Source organism: Prenolepis imparis, unplaced genomic scaffold (genome assembly GCF_030444845.1).
Source record: "Prenolepis imparis isolate NDT839.2.m4 unplaced genomic scaffold, iyPreImpa1.0 SCAF_8, whole genome shotgun sequence".
Classification (NCBI taxonomy): domain Eukaryota; kingdom Metazoa; phylum Arthropoda; class Insecta; order Hymenoptera; family Formicidae; genus Prenolepis; species Prenolepis imparis.
Genome location: NW_028141166.1, coordinates 1700576 through 1715013, shown reverse-complemented (window position 1 = coordinate 1715013; position 14438 = coordinate 1700576). Strand labels below are relative to the sequence as shown.

The 14438-nt window shown below is 37.1% G+C and overlaps 1 protein-coding gene across 1 annotated transcript; it reads left to right on the top strand.

Annotated features, from left to right (window-relative positions):
• Positions 1-8812: 8812 nt before the first annotated feature.
• LOC145939255 (uncharacterized) lies at positions 8813-10037 on the top strand. The gene is made up of 3 exons (XM_083043496.1): positions 8813-9108; positions 9194-9317; positions 9420-10037. The coding sequence occupies exons 1-3, from the start codon at positions 8813-8815 to the stop codon at positions 10035-10037; spliced, it is 1038 nt and encodes a 345-aa protein (XP_082899622.1).
• Positions 10038-14438: the final 4401 nt, after the last annotated feature.

Below are 14438 nucleotides of genomic sequence, written 5' to 3'. Positions count from 1 at the left end.
TAGGTTCTATTCACGAGTTCATAAATGAAAAAGTTAACGCATGCGATTTAGTAACTATTGTGTGTGTGTGTGTGTGTGTGTGTGTGTGTGTGTGTGTGTGTGTGTGTGTGTGCGTGTGTGTGCGTGCGTGTGCGTGTTAAAAACGTACGCGCGTGTCGCATATATTTTTAAAATATTGAAGAGGTAGTTTTGTCCGTGTCATAAGCTTATCCTCGCGTTTCGGTGGCCACATCCGCGGCGGCCGCAAGCTCGCGCTAACGTTTTCTTACACGCGTACGAGCGAAGAGCACCGCGGCCCATTTAGCCGATACGTTGCCGCAGGAGCGACGCGAGTAAGCGTTTTCGCGGAGATGCGCTTGCGCCAGCGTTTTTCTCCGAGCACCGCTACTTATGAGCTTATGTACGCGGTGCTCTCCATGCCGCTCACTCGTGACGGAAATGATAAGCTCGTTTAACGTTCGAGGATCAAACTATAATTTACGTCGCGATGTTCTACGCTCGCAGTAGGCACAAGGAGGCAATATTATAGGAAGGATAAAAGAAAATGTTCTGATTGAAGATAGAAACAATTTCATTTATTATTGATAATAATTTTTGTTTTTTATAAAATTAAGATTCGCGTTTTAGCAAAATAATACGAACAATTTCATTAAATCGAAGCGAAAATAATTCTACAAATACAATGTCAAAGTAAACATCTAAAAATGTTAAGTTATTTATTTGCGTGTATAAATTAATTTGTACATTACGTGCAATTTCCTGATAATTGCCTTTGACAGTAAGTTTTATAATTTCGCGATCAATGTAAGACAAGGGAAGTTTTAATTCTATTTCGTTAATTAAATATCTTGCAGTTACATTAACAGTATCGACTATAGAAACTAACTGCGTCAAATGCGCATCCACGCATTTTCTAATATTTTCCAAGCCGAGGAAAGTAGTTTTCTGCATCACTATCGCAACGGCGTTTCGTTTCTTCAACGGCGGCTGCGATTCTTCTTCCACCTTATCATTCGCAACATGAACCTTGTTTTCCTTGTATGTCACCAGTACAGCCCTCGCTCCGTAAGCAGTAGTGAAGTTGATCGAAATATTCTCGATAATAATGGGATCAGGTTTAATCTTTTGAGTCTCATTCAAGTATAGATTCATATGCTCCATATTGGCTTGAAACTTCTGCCACGTGTCGATGTCGAAGCAAATTCCATCGGCATAATTGCCTGATAATTTAACAATCGGTACGAAGTCACCACCGTCGTTCCTCGATTGCAAACCAATGTGTATCTTCTTAGTGTGCGAAGAAGAGCTTACGATCAACTTTACGTAACGTAACGTGAAGTATCAAAACTTAACGTAACGTGAAAGCTTGCCAATGTCAAACGTCGCGTTGAGTCGTCATGGAACGCCTTTCACGTGACGACTCAACACTTTTTCGACTCTTGTGCACGCTGCACTTGAGAAATTTACATTGAAAATTTTGTTGAAATTAAAGAAAAATTTATTGAAAGTTTTATTTAATTAATTAATTTATTTATTTATTATTGAATAATTATTTAATTATTATTATTATTTAATAATAATTATTTAATTAATCAATTTCATTATTTATTTTATTTAATTTAAATATTTTACATTAAAAATATTTTAATGTTTTTTACTTTCCGTTGTTTTTTCTTGCGCGCGCTGCACTCGAGTTTGACATTTGACATTCTGTTGCGCATTCGGAGCACGTTGTAGAAGATGTCGATCAATGACACTTTATTGATAGAGTGTGTGCGAGCGCATCCCGAAATATACGATAAAGGACATGCAGGATTCAAAAATGCCGGAATAAAAGACTCCGCATGGAAGATTGTCGCCGAAACAGTAAATGGTAGGTTATATTGCATATACGTTTTTTTTATTGTTTATATACATTTTCTATATCTTTTATGTCATGATTTCAGCGACAGATTGTACGGCCAGGTGGCATACCCTTCGCGATAGATTTGCTAAGGAAAAGCGTATTTTTGAACAAGAAGGAAGGTCTGGAGCAGCGGCTTCAACCCGTCCAGAATGGCCCCTATATAGTGTCATGTCATTTCTGACACCTCACATTAGGAAAAGAAAGTAAGTTTAATATATGATGGTTTGTTCTACGTATTTTCGAATGATTGCGGTAAAATTCTTTCAATTATTTCTGGTTGCAGATCTGTGGACAATTTTCCACCAAAGACGTTGGTGCCTGCACCCACACCTTCACCAACATTATCATCAACAGATGAAGAAATGTTTCTGTCAGTATCTCCATCAGGCAGCACAGAAATGATATCGGACGAGCAGACTTTGAATGATAATAGCGCTCTATTTAAAGTTATTGCTACCTGTCCTCCCATGTCGTCGCCTTCACCTGAGTGCAGCTCATCATCAGCTGCAAGTATGCCCTACTTAGGGCCTACGAGTCGATGTAAGAAGCCAAAGATGGACGAAACGGCTGAGATGTTTAAAGAGACTCTTGCCAATCTAAATAAATCCATAGCTGCATCCAGTGTTCCTGTTCAACCACCACCACCACCATCACTTTCAATTGATCCAGACATCTTAATTGGTAAAAATGTTGAGTCTTGCCTCAAAAGTCTAACAAATATGGCACTAAAATTGAAGTACAGGAGAAAATTTAGATCGATCATTCAAGATTGTGAGGAGGAGACTGAAGGTTTAAAAATATCTGATTAATTACGTGTTAAAGTATTTTGTTGTTACTAGTACATATTATCTGTGTTGATTTGAAAATAGAAACGTTTTATTCATGTTTTATACTTTGATTTAATTCATTTTAAAACTATCTATAGAAATTAATTGTTGCGTAGATCTTGAGGGGGGATAATTCCTTGCCGGATTCTCACTATAATATCTTGATGGCGTATAGCCCCAGGTCCATTCACGAATTCTTTCAGTGCATCTCTCTGTTGTAAAACTCGAAGAGCAGCATTTCTTGCACCCATCCGTGGACCATTAATAATAGCTTCATTCTCTTCAGCGATAATGTCATGCCATTCTCCCTCTATCAATTCGCCAGTTGGCAATTCAAAATCAATTAAAGAAGGGGGGCAGTACTCCAGGTTGAGTTTTCTGTCGCCTGTCTTGCGAATGAAATTGTGGAGGCAAACAGCACATTCAATAATAGTTTCCACATTGTTTTCTGAAGCAATAATAGGGTGACGGAAAATTCTCCAACGAGTTGCTAAAATTCCAAAGGCATTCTCAATAACTCTTCTTGCTCTGCTCAACCTGAAGTTATAAACAGACTTATCATGGGATACGTTGCGTTCGCCATAGGGTTTCATGAGGAAAGGCTTCAGAGGGAAAGCTGCATCTCCGACAAGGAAGTAGGGCATGTCAATGTCAGTTCCTGGTAGATTACTTGATTTTGGTAAATTAATGGAGCCATTATTCAATCGTCGACCCATTACAGACGATTGAAAAACTCCGCCATCACTTTGTGAGGCTTCTGCTCCTACATCCAGCATAATAAAATTGTAATATGCATCACAAACTGCCAGTAAAATCATACTAAATGTCTTCTTGTAATTAAAGAAAACTTTGTGAAGCTTGTGGGGCCTGCATTTGAACGTGCTTCCCATCGATGGCGCCCACACAATGGGGAAACTGCCATTCTTCCCAAAATCCAGCAGCTACCTCACGCCATTCCGCTTCATTTGCTGGAGGCTTCACATATACATTCTTTAAAACACTCACAAGCACTCACAAGTGCTGGTTTCAGCCAAAATCTTAGAGACAGTGCTCTGGCTACATCGATAAGAAAAGCTCAGAGTACCCTGACTGTCTCCTGCTGCCAAAAATTTACAAATCAAACTTACAAATTGAATTGACTCTGAGAAATTGATAAAAAGTTAAATAAAGTAAACATTGGTCATCTTACCTTAATGTCATAGCAAGCCTCTGAGCGGGTAAAAGAGCAGTATATATATCTCGTTTTTTTAACAGAGGACCAACTAAGCTCAAAAGGTACTCGAATCTAAGAAAGCAAACATATAATTTGTAAAAATAAACTCTGTGCCAAAAAATCATTAATCTTTGCGCTTCTTTATTAATAGACCTAGCGAGATCAAGAGGTACCAGCATGTAGGAAAGCAGACATATTAATTTGTAAAAATGATTATATTTTGTGCCAGATAATCATTAAATCTTACCTTTCGACATTCATCCTTGTGTAAATAAAAAAAAAGTGGGGATCACTGAAACGGAGTTCTTCTAATAAATTATGTCACCAAACTGGATTCTTCTCCGAAAAAACTCTCTCACACCAACGGTTCGCACTCGTTTTCTTTTCCGCAGTTGCATATATAAATAAACAGCCGAAATTAAATAAAAAAATTGATAATTCTTTATGTTAGAATTCATTTTTGAATTGTCTAACAGAAACTATCAACGAGAATGACAATAAGAAAATATTTATAAGAGAAAATTTTGACACTACGCCTTTACAACGCTATTAAACAACTTTTCACTTTTTTATACGGCACGTTACGGCGATCATAATTTCACAGATAAGTTCAACCGATACGTTCACGTAACGTCACTTCACGTCCCGTCGCGTCCCGTTACATTAAGTTCATTGTAATCCCAGCATTAGTGTTGTGAATGCAAACGTTAAGTGCAAATAAAAAATGGCAGCTCAGAAAAAGTTAATTTCTGAATGCATAACTTTGACCGCGAATTTGTCGCCGACGATAAATGCCGTGTCGTATTTATCACGGCTGACGGAAGAGCCGTGTAATAATTATAATATTTTTAGAAAATTCGCGGGCTTGATCTCCAATTCGTTACTTGGAGTATTATATAGATTGGGGCATTTCGGCGGCGATAGAGAATTATTAAACGCCGCCGCTGAAATAATATTAATGCGTGAGGCTTTTCAACACGAAGAAGAGGATGTGGGTGGATATGCAGCCTATCTACTGGCGGATTATCAAAGAAAACAATTAACAGGTAATTATTTTATTCCTTTCGATGAGAAAAAATATGAAACAGTAATTATATTATAAGCCTAAATTTTTAATCGATATTAATTATTCGTAGCGAGGAACACTCCTGTAAAATTAGCTACAGTACACCCCCACCCGAAGACGCAGAGCGGAAGAAGAGCCCGAGGCAGGACCTTCGCGTAAGTTTGCAAACGTTAAACATATATGTATAATAATTATTCGTAAAATATATAACAGTTACTGATAAAAAATTAAATATTTTCAGGAAGAGCACGAATACACTCGTCGGAAAACTTGCCGATTGCTGTTATCGATATATCTGGTAAGTTAACATTTTTTTTTAAATAATAAAATATTTTTTTTTAATATAAAAAATTAGTAATCTTAATATATAAATATATTATTTTAGATGACGAAGATGATATTATTAATAATAATAATGTCGACGACGACGCCGCTTCTATAATTGCTGTAAGCTCAGCGGATAGCGAGGTGTTCACACAAAGTAAGACGATATTTAGAAAATATAAGTTTACATAGCTCTGCAAAAATTTAAATACAAAGTAATATAAAACTTTTAAATTATATATTATATATTATTTTTATAACAAAATTTCAAATGTTAAAATAGTAGAAATGGAACGGGAAGAGGAACCGGAGGAAGATGAGCAAGAAGACAAGGAGGAGGAAGAGGAAAATTATGAAGAGGAAGAACAAATGGAGGAAGAAAATTACGAGGAGGACGAAGAAGATGAATACGATCCTCGTGTGGAAGGTAACGGAGTTATTTTACTTTTTTCAAATTTTTATGTTCGAATTTAATCTTAAACGGATTTAAATTTTTAGCAATTCGTCGCTTGTCGGTTAACTATTCTCCGGAATATTAGCGGCGGGGGGAGCGATAAGCGTTACTCGAGATACGCCGATTACCACCAAAAGGTGAGTTATCTCGTTGTATTATAACGCTAGCAGTTGCGCGAAGATTAAATTCGAGCATAAGAGAAAAGCAATATCTTAGTATTTTATATAATGTATATTCGATTTAACAATTTTCTTTTTTCAATAGTACAAAGTGGCGGAGGAAGTAGAGGAAGTGAGCAAAGCGACGCGCCTGAGAGAGTATTATTATCGCACTCGCAGAATAATGGAGAAGAAATCGCGAGGGAAGAGCATGAACAGGATAATGTTTCATCGGAGGCGGAAGAGGGTGAAGAGGAGGTGGAAGAGGAGCAGCATAGACATTCGCAACAGCAGGCGCGACAACAGCAACATTAGGTCAGCGATAATTTTAATTATATAACTTTGCTTAGAGAAAATGCACGTCGATTTAGAAGATTCGGGGTAATCGGCAGAGAAGCGAGTTTCGCGATACGTCCGCTACCCGAAGGCGGGGATATTTATCGTTCCTTAGAAAACGCGTTTCGAGAAATTCACGCGTATGCGACAAATTCGAGTGAACCGGGCGATTATGTAGGATTATCGTTCGATTCGGCGAATTTATCGCACGGTTTATCTTTTCGTCCGATGCGCGACTTGACCCACGAGGATATTTGGGGTCTCGTGAGCGCGGTAGCGCAGAGCGCGGGTGGACTCGATATCGCCGAATTAATGTACATATTTTCAACATCGCTGTTCCTTCGGGTCGCGGGCGTGTCGCATTAACGCGTGAAAATATCGCGAAGCGCTCGATAATCGAAATAGCTAATTCTGACAACTTGTGTTTTCCGCGCTCTCTCGTAGTAGCGCAAATTTATTGTGAACGCAGTAACATACGTACGGGAGAATTACACGATAAATGGAATAGAGTTAGGCATCCGCAATCGGCGTTACAACGCGAATAGGCGTTAGAATTAACAAGAAATGCTGGTGTAATAATACCCGAAGAAGGATGCGGGATTAATGAAATCAAGCGCTTCCAGCGATATCTCGCCGCTGATAATATCGCTATCGCTGTATATAATTTTAGTACTTTTGGTCGCGGCGAGAAACCGTTCTACGACGGCACAGCGATACTCCCTTCTCTCGGACGCGAATCCTCTCATCGGCTAAATATTATGTATTATGAGGATTCGTGTCATTTCAACCCTGTATTAAATTTAAAAGCCGCCGCAGGTTCTCGTAATTATTGCGTAGCGTGTAATGTAGGCTTTCGAAACGATAGAGGTAGCGGTCACCGGTGTTCAAATAAATGTCCGCGTTGTTTTGTCGTGCCAGCGTGCGATTACTTCGACGCGCAAATCGTAAAATGCGACGCATGCAATCGGACGTTTTACGGTGCATCGTGTTTCGAGCGTCATCGTAGAGAAAAATCATATGACGGTAGATCGCACGCGAGTGTTTGTAGTGTCATACGATTTTGCGATGAATGCGGCTGTGTAGTTAAAGCGAAAGCGAAACACGAATGCGGCGTTTCTTACTGTAGATTATGTCATTCGGCGCAACCTCGAAATCATTTATGCTATATGAGACCTCTTCGTCGCGACGTTAATTCCTCCGCCGGATCATCGTCGTCGACATCACATCCGGTGATAGAAGCGTCGACGGTAGGTATATCCGCCGAGGAGCGCCAAGAAAACGCAATTGATAACGAGGAAGCGAGCAAATTTGCATATGAAGGCAGAAAAGGACGCGTAGCATTCGTGTTTTACGATTTTGAAACGCGGCAGGACGAAACGATCGAAGGTACGACGTCGTAAAAAAACACGTTCCGACACTCTGCGTCGCGCAACAAATTTGCGAAGTGTGCGCGCAAAACAACGATATGTCAGTGCGTTGTCACTGGTGCGGAGTGCGAGAGTTCGTGTTTCGTAACGATCCGGTGAAACATTTTGTCGATTTCACAACGCGAAAGACGAAATATTTCAAACAGATCATGTGCATAGCACACAATGCGAAAGCGTTCGACGCTCAATTTATTTTAAAATATATTGTAGAAAATCGCGTGAATCTCGAGCCGAAAGTGATTTTGAACGGGACAAAGATCGTCGTATTAACGGTTGGACGTACAAAGTTTATCGATAGCGTGAATTATATGCCGATGCGATTATCTGATTTACCGAAGGCTTTCGGGTTGAAGGATACGTCGGATAAAGGCATTTTTCCGCATTTATTCAATACTATCGAAAATCAATCGTATATCGGACCATTACCCACCGCACATTACTACTCCCCCGAAACTATGAAATCGAAAGAGCGCGAACGCTTTCTCACGTGGCACACGGACATGCGGCTAAAAAACGCCGTGTTTGATTTACAGCGCGAGATAGTGCAATATGCCGTACCGTTGTTGATATACTTCGACGAGCGTGCATGGCGTTTAGAAAAATTTTTATAGATCGCGGAAATGTATGTCCGTTCGAGGAATGTACAACTATCGCTTCGACGTGTATGACAGTTTTTCGGAAAAACTTCTTACACTTGAATACAATAGGTGTCATTCCAGCCGGCGGGCACAGAAAAGCGAACATGTATTCGCGTAAAGCTCTGCAGTGGCTGGTATGGAAGGAGCGCGAGCACGGACATCCTATAAACCATGCAGGGCGTGCGCGCGAATCGTACGATCAACGGCACACTCGTCGATGGTTATTATGAAAAAAACATCGGAAACGGGAGTAACGTCGCGTCACGTGCTGCAATTCCACGGCTGCTTTTGGCACGGATGTACATCGTGCTTTCCGATAAATCGCGATAAAACGCTTTCGTCGGCTATGGACCGTAAAGACACGATTGACTCGCGATACGAACGAACTCTCGCGATCTCGTGGCGACTGCGACAGCGGGGGTACTTGGTGACAGAAAAGTGAGAGTGTACCTTCGATCGGGAAATGCGGGACAATCGCGAGATGCGCGAATTTCTCGAGAGCCATCCGATGGTGGAAACAGCACCGCTCGATCCTCGCGACGCATTTTTCGGTGGACGTATGGGAAATATCGCGACTCTTTACAAAATCACGGATGCGGAGAAAATACGTTACGTGGATGTAAGTTCTTTGTACCCATATGTATTGAAGACGGGTGCTTTCCCTATCGGCCATCCCGATATTTATGTCGGCGATGAATGTTCCACTTTAATCGGAACGGCTCCGAATTATGATTTTGATACTCGAAGGCCTCGTACGTTGTACGGTACTTCCACCGCGCGATTTATTTCATCCAGTACTCCCGTATCGCGTGCACGGAAAATTGTTATTCGTCTTATGTCGCAGTTGCTGCGAAACATTTTTGCTGACGTCGTGTACGCACGAGCGTCCTAGCGAACGCGAATTCGAGGGCACGTGGGTGACCTGCGAATTACGCAAGGCCATCGAAAAAGGTTATCTCGTGACAAAAGTAAATGAAATTTGGCAATATAAAATTAGCCAATATAATCGTGAAACACAGCAAGGTGGATTGTTCGCAGAATATATAAACTCATTTCTACAACTTAAACAGGAAGCAAACGGGTGGCCGGGCGAATGCGAGGACGATGACGCTAAAGAGCGATACCTGCGGGAGTACGAGGAAACCGAGGGTATTGTTCTCGATAAGCGTAACATCGCGCGAAATCCCGGTTTACGCTCGGTCGCGAAGCTTTGTCTGAATTCATTCTGGGGTAAATTCGGCCAGCGATCCAATTTACCAAACACCGAAGTCGTTAAGACACATCAGCGTTTTATGTTGTTATTAACAAGTCCCGAGCACGAGATAACCGATATATTACCTGTAAACGATGAGGTAATATATGTTTCGTGGCGGTTGCGACAAGAGGCTGTCGTACCCTCGCCGATAACCAACATAGTGATAGCCGCACATACGACAGCGCAAGCACGTTTAAAATTATACGAATATTTAGAGCGTTTAGATCGTCGCGTGTTATATTACGATACCGATTCCTGTATTTATACGAGCACCGGTGATCCGACTGAATATGAACCTCACACGGGTAATTTTCTAAGCGATATGACCGATGAACTCGAGAGCTACGGACGCGGTAGCTACATCAAAGAGTTCATGTCCGGTGGCCCAAAATTTTACGCCTACATCGTGCGAACACCCGAGGGTCGAATATGAAACCTGTAAAGTTAAGAGAATAACCCTCAATTACGAGAACTCACGGCGCGTTAATTTTAATAGCATTAAAAAATTATTATTAGCGCGAGAAAAGAATCTAGAAAAAGAATAAGAAGATAACGAAGAAGAAGATAAAACTACAATAAATTTACGTTTTAGCGCAATTCGACGCACTGCGTTTCATGAAATTGTAACGCGAGACGAGACGAAAATATACGCACCAGTGTTGGTGAAACGTAGATTTATTAATAGCCGTTACTCGATTCCGTACGGATATTTATCATCGAAATAATTCTTTTCTCGCGTATTTTCTTCAATATTATATATAAGTATTTTATACATTTATTAGGAAAGCAATGTAAATTTTTGTAAAAAGTATATGTATATAGTATTAGTAATAATTTTCTGCAATTGTAACATAAATTTAAAAATAAAATGTCATATTCCTGTTATTTTAAATGTAATATGTTATAAAAGAAATATATTTTTATGTATCATGTTTATGTAATAATATCGATTTTATTTAAAAACTACTATAAAGTAAAATTTTGTACCTTAAATTGTTTTACATTTTCATTCTCTATTCTTCCTTTACCTCGAAATAATTTTATTCTTCTCAGCAATAAAACCTTTACGTAGCGTCACTAGAATGCGAACTCGAATGCACGTGTTTTCTATTAGTCCTCTTTTTGTTACCTGAGGTGACGATAATTAGCCTAAATTGAAAGCGGAGGCTAGCCGCATGTACTTTTTATATATCTTTTTGTTTTCTTTATTAACGACGATGCCGACGCTACCCGTCAATGCGACGCCGAGTAACGACGGTCAGCCGAAATTAGTGCGTTTTTTATTTATCTTTTTTCAGCGCTATACACGATCACCGGGGCCCAACCGCTCTATGACGGCTTCGCTATACCGCGTTTTTTTATCGACATTTTCTCGGCTTTTTTCAGAAACGCTGTCTGCTCACCCCCTACCCTTCCAAAAAGAATCAACCAATCAGAGTGCTGGGCCACTATAGAGCCTATCATAGACGGGGTGGGGTGTCATAATCCCCACGCCTGCTACGCTATACCACGATATTTTATCGCCATTTTGTCGGCTTTTTTCAAAAACCCTGCCTACTCTCCCACTCTCTTCTCAAAAACAAAATCAACCAATCAGAGTGCTGGGCCACTATAGTTAGGCCTATCAGAGCCCTGGGCCTAAGGACCCCTATTAACGGATCGACCAATCACGGATCGAAAAGCCCTGTCTATCCACGCCCCTCTGGCGCCAGTGGCCGAGTGGTGGGGGTTTGTTTTGACTCACTATAGTGGCCCACATATTACTGGAATAGAATAATAAAAAAGTGAGAAATATAGTTAATTGTAAGATGAAGAAATCATTTTGCATTATTTTTAATATAGGATAAGAAGTTGTATTTTTTCTGTTGTATATTTTTTATCTGTATTTTCTACATTTCTAATTTCGACATATATAAATTTGCCACTACTTTTACAAATATAGAATGTACGAGGGGCGTTCAAGTCAAACCGGGACTTTTCTTTTCTTATGCTCGGGAGATTAAAAGTTCCGGTTTGACTTGAACACCCCTTGTATATTTATTTGATCTTACAATTAATGCAAGAATGTGTATCTACAGCGTAGTTAAGAAAATAAAATCAAATTAATGGTTCTATTTTTTATGACTATTATACAGTCTACATTTAATATGACATTGTTTTATAATTGTTAGGAGAAAGATAAAAATAAATTAAAGCAATTATTAGACAAGCATTAAATAATGTAATAAATATAATCTATTAAAAATAATATAATTAAAATAACAACAAAAGCATAACCGACAAAATTTTGAAAGTGAATCATATATAGCGCACATTAACATATTTTTGTACATAAAAAAGATTTATGTTTACGACTATACGTGTCGAGTTAATATTTAAGTTTATATCGAATTTATATATATCTTCTTTCGCTGACAAGACATAAATTTTTCAGAAGTATCACTGAAATTTATTACTTTAATATCACATTTGTTACTAATACGAATAAATTATTTTGCCTTAGTTGGCAAAGCTTTCATCTGTGTCTAATAATTTTTTGTGTTAAAATTGTTTTGTGCTGAAGATGTTGGTTCTTTGTATGTTCTGCTTTACTGAAAAATTTTTGATAATATTTATCCATTTCTGCGTTATATACAACTAGAACACTACAAGCGCGCGCTACGCGCGCGCCATTTAGCTTTTCTAATTATCATCATGTCACCATCATTATCATTATTATTTATTAATTTATTAATTATATTATAATAATTTATTATTATTAATTAATTAATTATAAAATATAATTATTAACAACTAATAAGTAATTTAAGCATAATATATAAAAAATGATACAAAATTATAAATTAATTAATAACTTTAATAATTTTAAACAATATTATTACTTAATAATATTTAATATAATTTTTATATATATAATTTACTTTTATATATATATTATTTTTCTTCTTTTCTTCTCTCTCTATTTCTCTCTCTTCTTACTTTTTTCTGTCTCTTCTCTCTTTTTCTTTCGCTTATTTTCTTCAATTTAAAAAAAGCGTTTATATTAATGTATATTACATTAATATATGGATGTATGTATATAAATAACATATATTAACTATATATATTGCATATTTATTAAGAAACATAAATAAAATTATATAAAATTAAAGATATATATTATTTAATAATAATTATTAATAATATTTAATATATTTAATAATTCTAACACAAAAAACATTACATTATATTATATATTATATTATATAATAATTAAATATTATTACCTAATATTATATTACACAAAATCGTATACGTCACAAAATAAATCAATATAACTGCAATCACTACAAAACACAAAAAAATTTTGATACATCTATTTCAAGATCAAATACATCAGCTTTATACACACGCTATATCGCAATACAAATCTATACGCACGTATAATTATGTCAAAAATTATTTTCATATAAAAATTTAAAAGGCTGAAATCAAGTATATATTTCTTTATATACATAGTTTTTAACTTTTTTATTATCTCGCTGATCGCCAAGGTAAATTTTTAATGCTTGCCAAGTACGAACGCGTGAAAAGGCAACATAAAGTTGTCCATGATTAAAAACATTTTTGCGAAGATCTATTCCTACTCTGTCAAATGTCTGTCCCTGTGACTTATTAATTGTCATAGCAAAAGCTAATTTTATCGGAAACTGTCTTCTTTTAAAAGTGAAAGGATATATATTTTCGCAATATAATGTTATACGATTCAAGAAAACGATATCTCCTACTTTATCACCCGTTAAGATTTTACATTTTAATAAATGATCAGCAAGTTCTATAATCATTAATCGAGTGCAAAGACCTTCATTGATACTGACAATGAGATTTGACAATGAATTCTAATCAACATAATGATACAATTCGGTCTTAAACGTAATTCATAAGGAGGAAGAGATGATGGAGATAAAGTATTTAAATATTCTGAGTAAAACTTCATCAATATCACCATTATCACCGCAATTTTCAGTACTATCTGTACTTGTATAAATTCGTTCCTCAGATATATCTAATAATTCAACAATTCAACTTGTTTATTAATTTCGTTGACGTCAGCATTTCTTGCTGAAAGTATTGCACACTTAGCCATTTTATTAAATTCTTTATTTCGTATTAGATCACCATATATCTTCTACAATATCAGCATTAATTGGTGCAATACAATAATCTGGAAGTTGTACATTATCATTAGAATCATTTAATATGCCATCTCCCAAATCCAACAAAAACTTTGCAAATTCAGTTTCCTCTGGAAGAACTCTCATGTTTTCCGTTAAAGAGAAACTTATAAAATGTCTCCAATTAGAACTAAACTTAATTGAAAGATTCACGATTTCACATCGGGTACCATGTATTTTAATAGGAAGAAGTTGCCTAAAATCTCCACCTAATACGATAATTTTTCCACCAAAAGATAAATTATTAAATCTTAATTATTATTAACGATCGCTAGTCAGAAAAATAGGAGTAGTGGAAATGATCGACCAAAACTAGCAAATAATAAATTTATTTAAATTTCACGACGTTTCGACCATATGATTGTGGTCCTTTTCAAGTGAAACACTGAAACAAAATTTTTTACATATCGTCGGTGACACAGATTGTCATTGTACAGCATTTTTTATTAAAAAGTCAAATAAATTGAAAGTGCGAGACAGCAGACAACATATCCTCCCGAAGGATCGTCACAGAATAATAGATTTCAAGTAAGCTTATTTACACGACCTTAATTATTTTGTTACAGACATCATTTAAACTCTCTGTATCCTTATGTGAGTTAATGTTATTATCAAGTTTT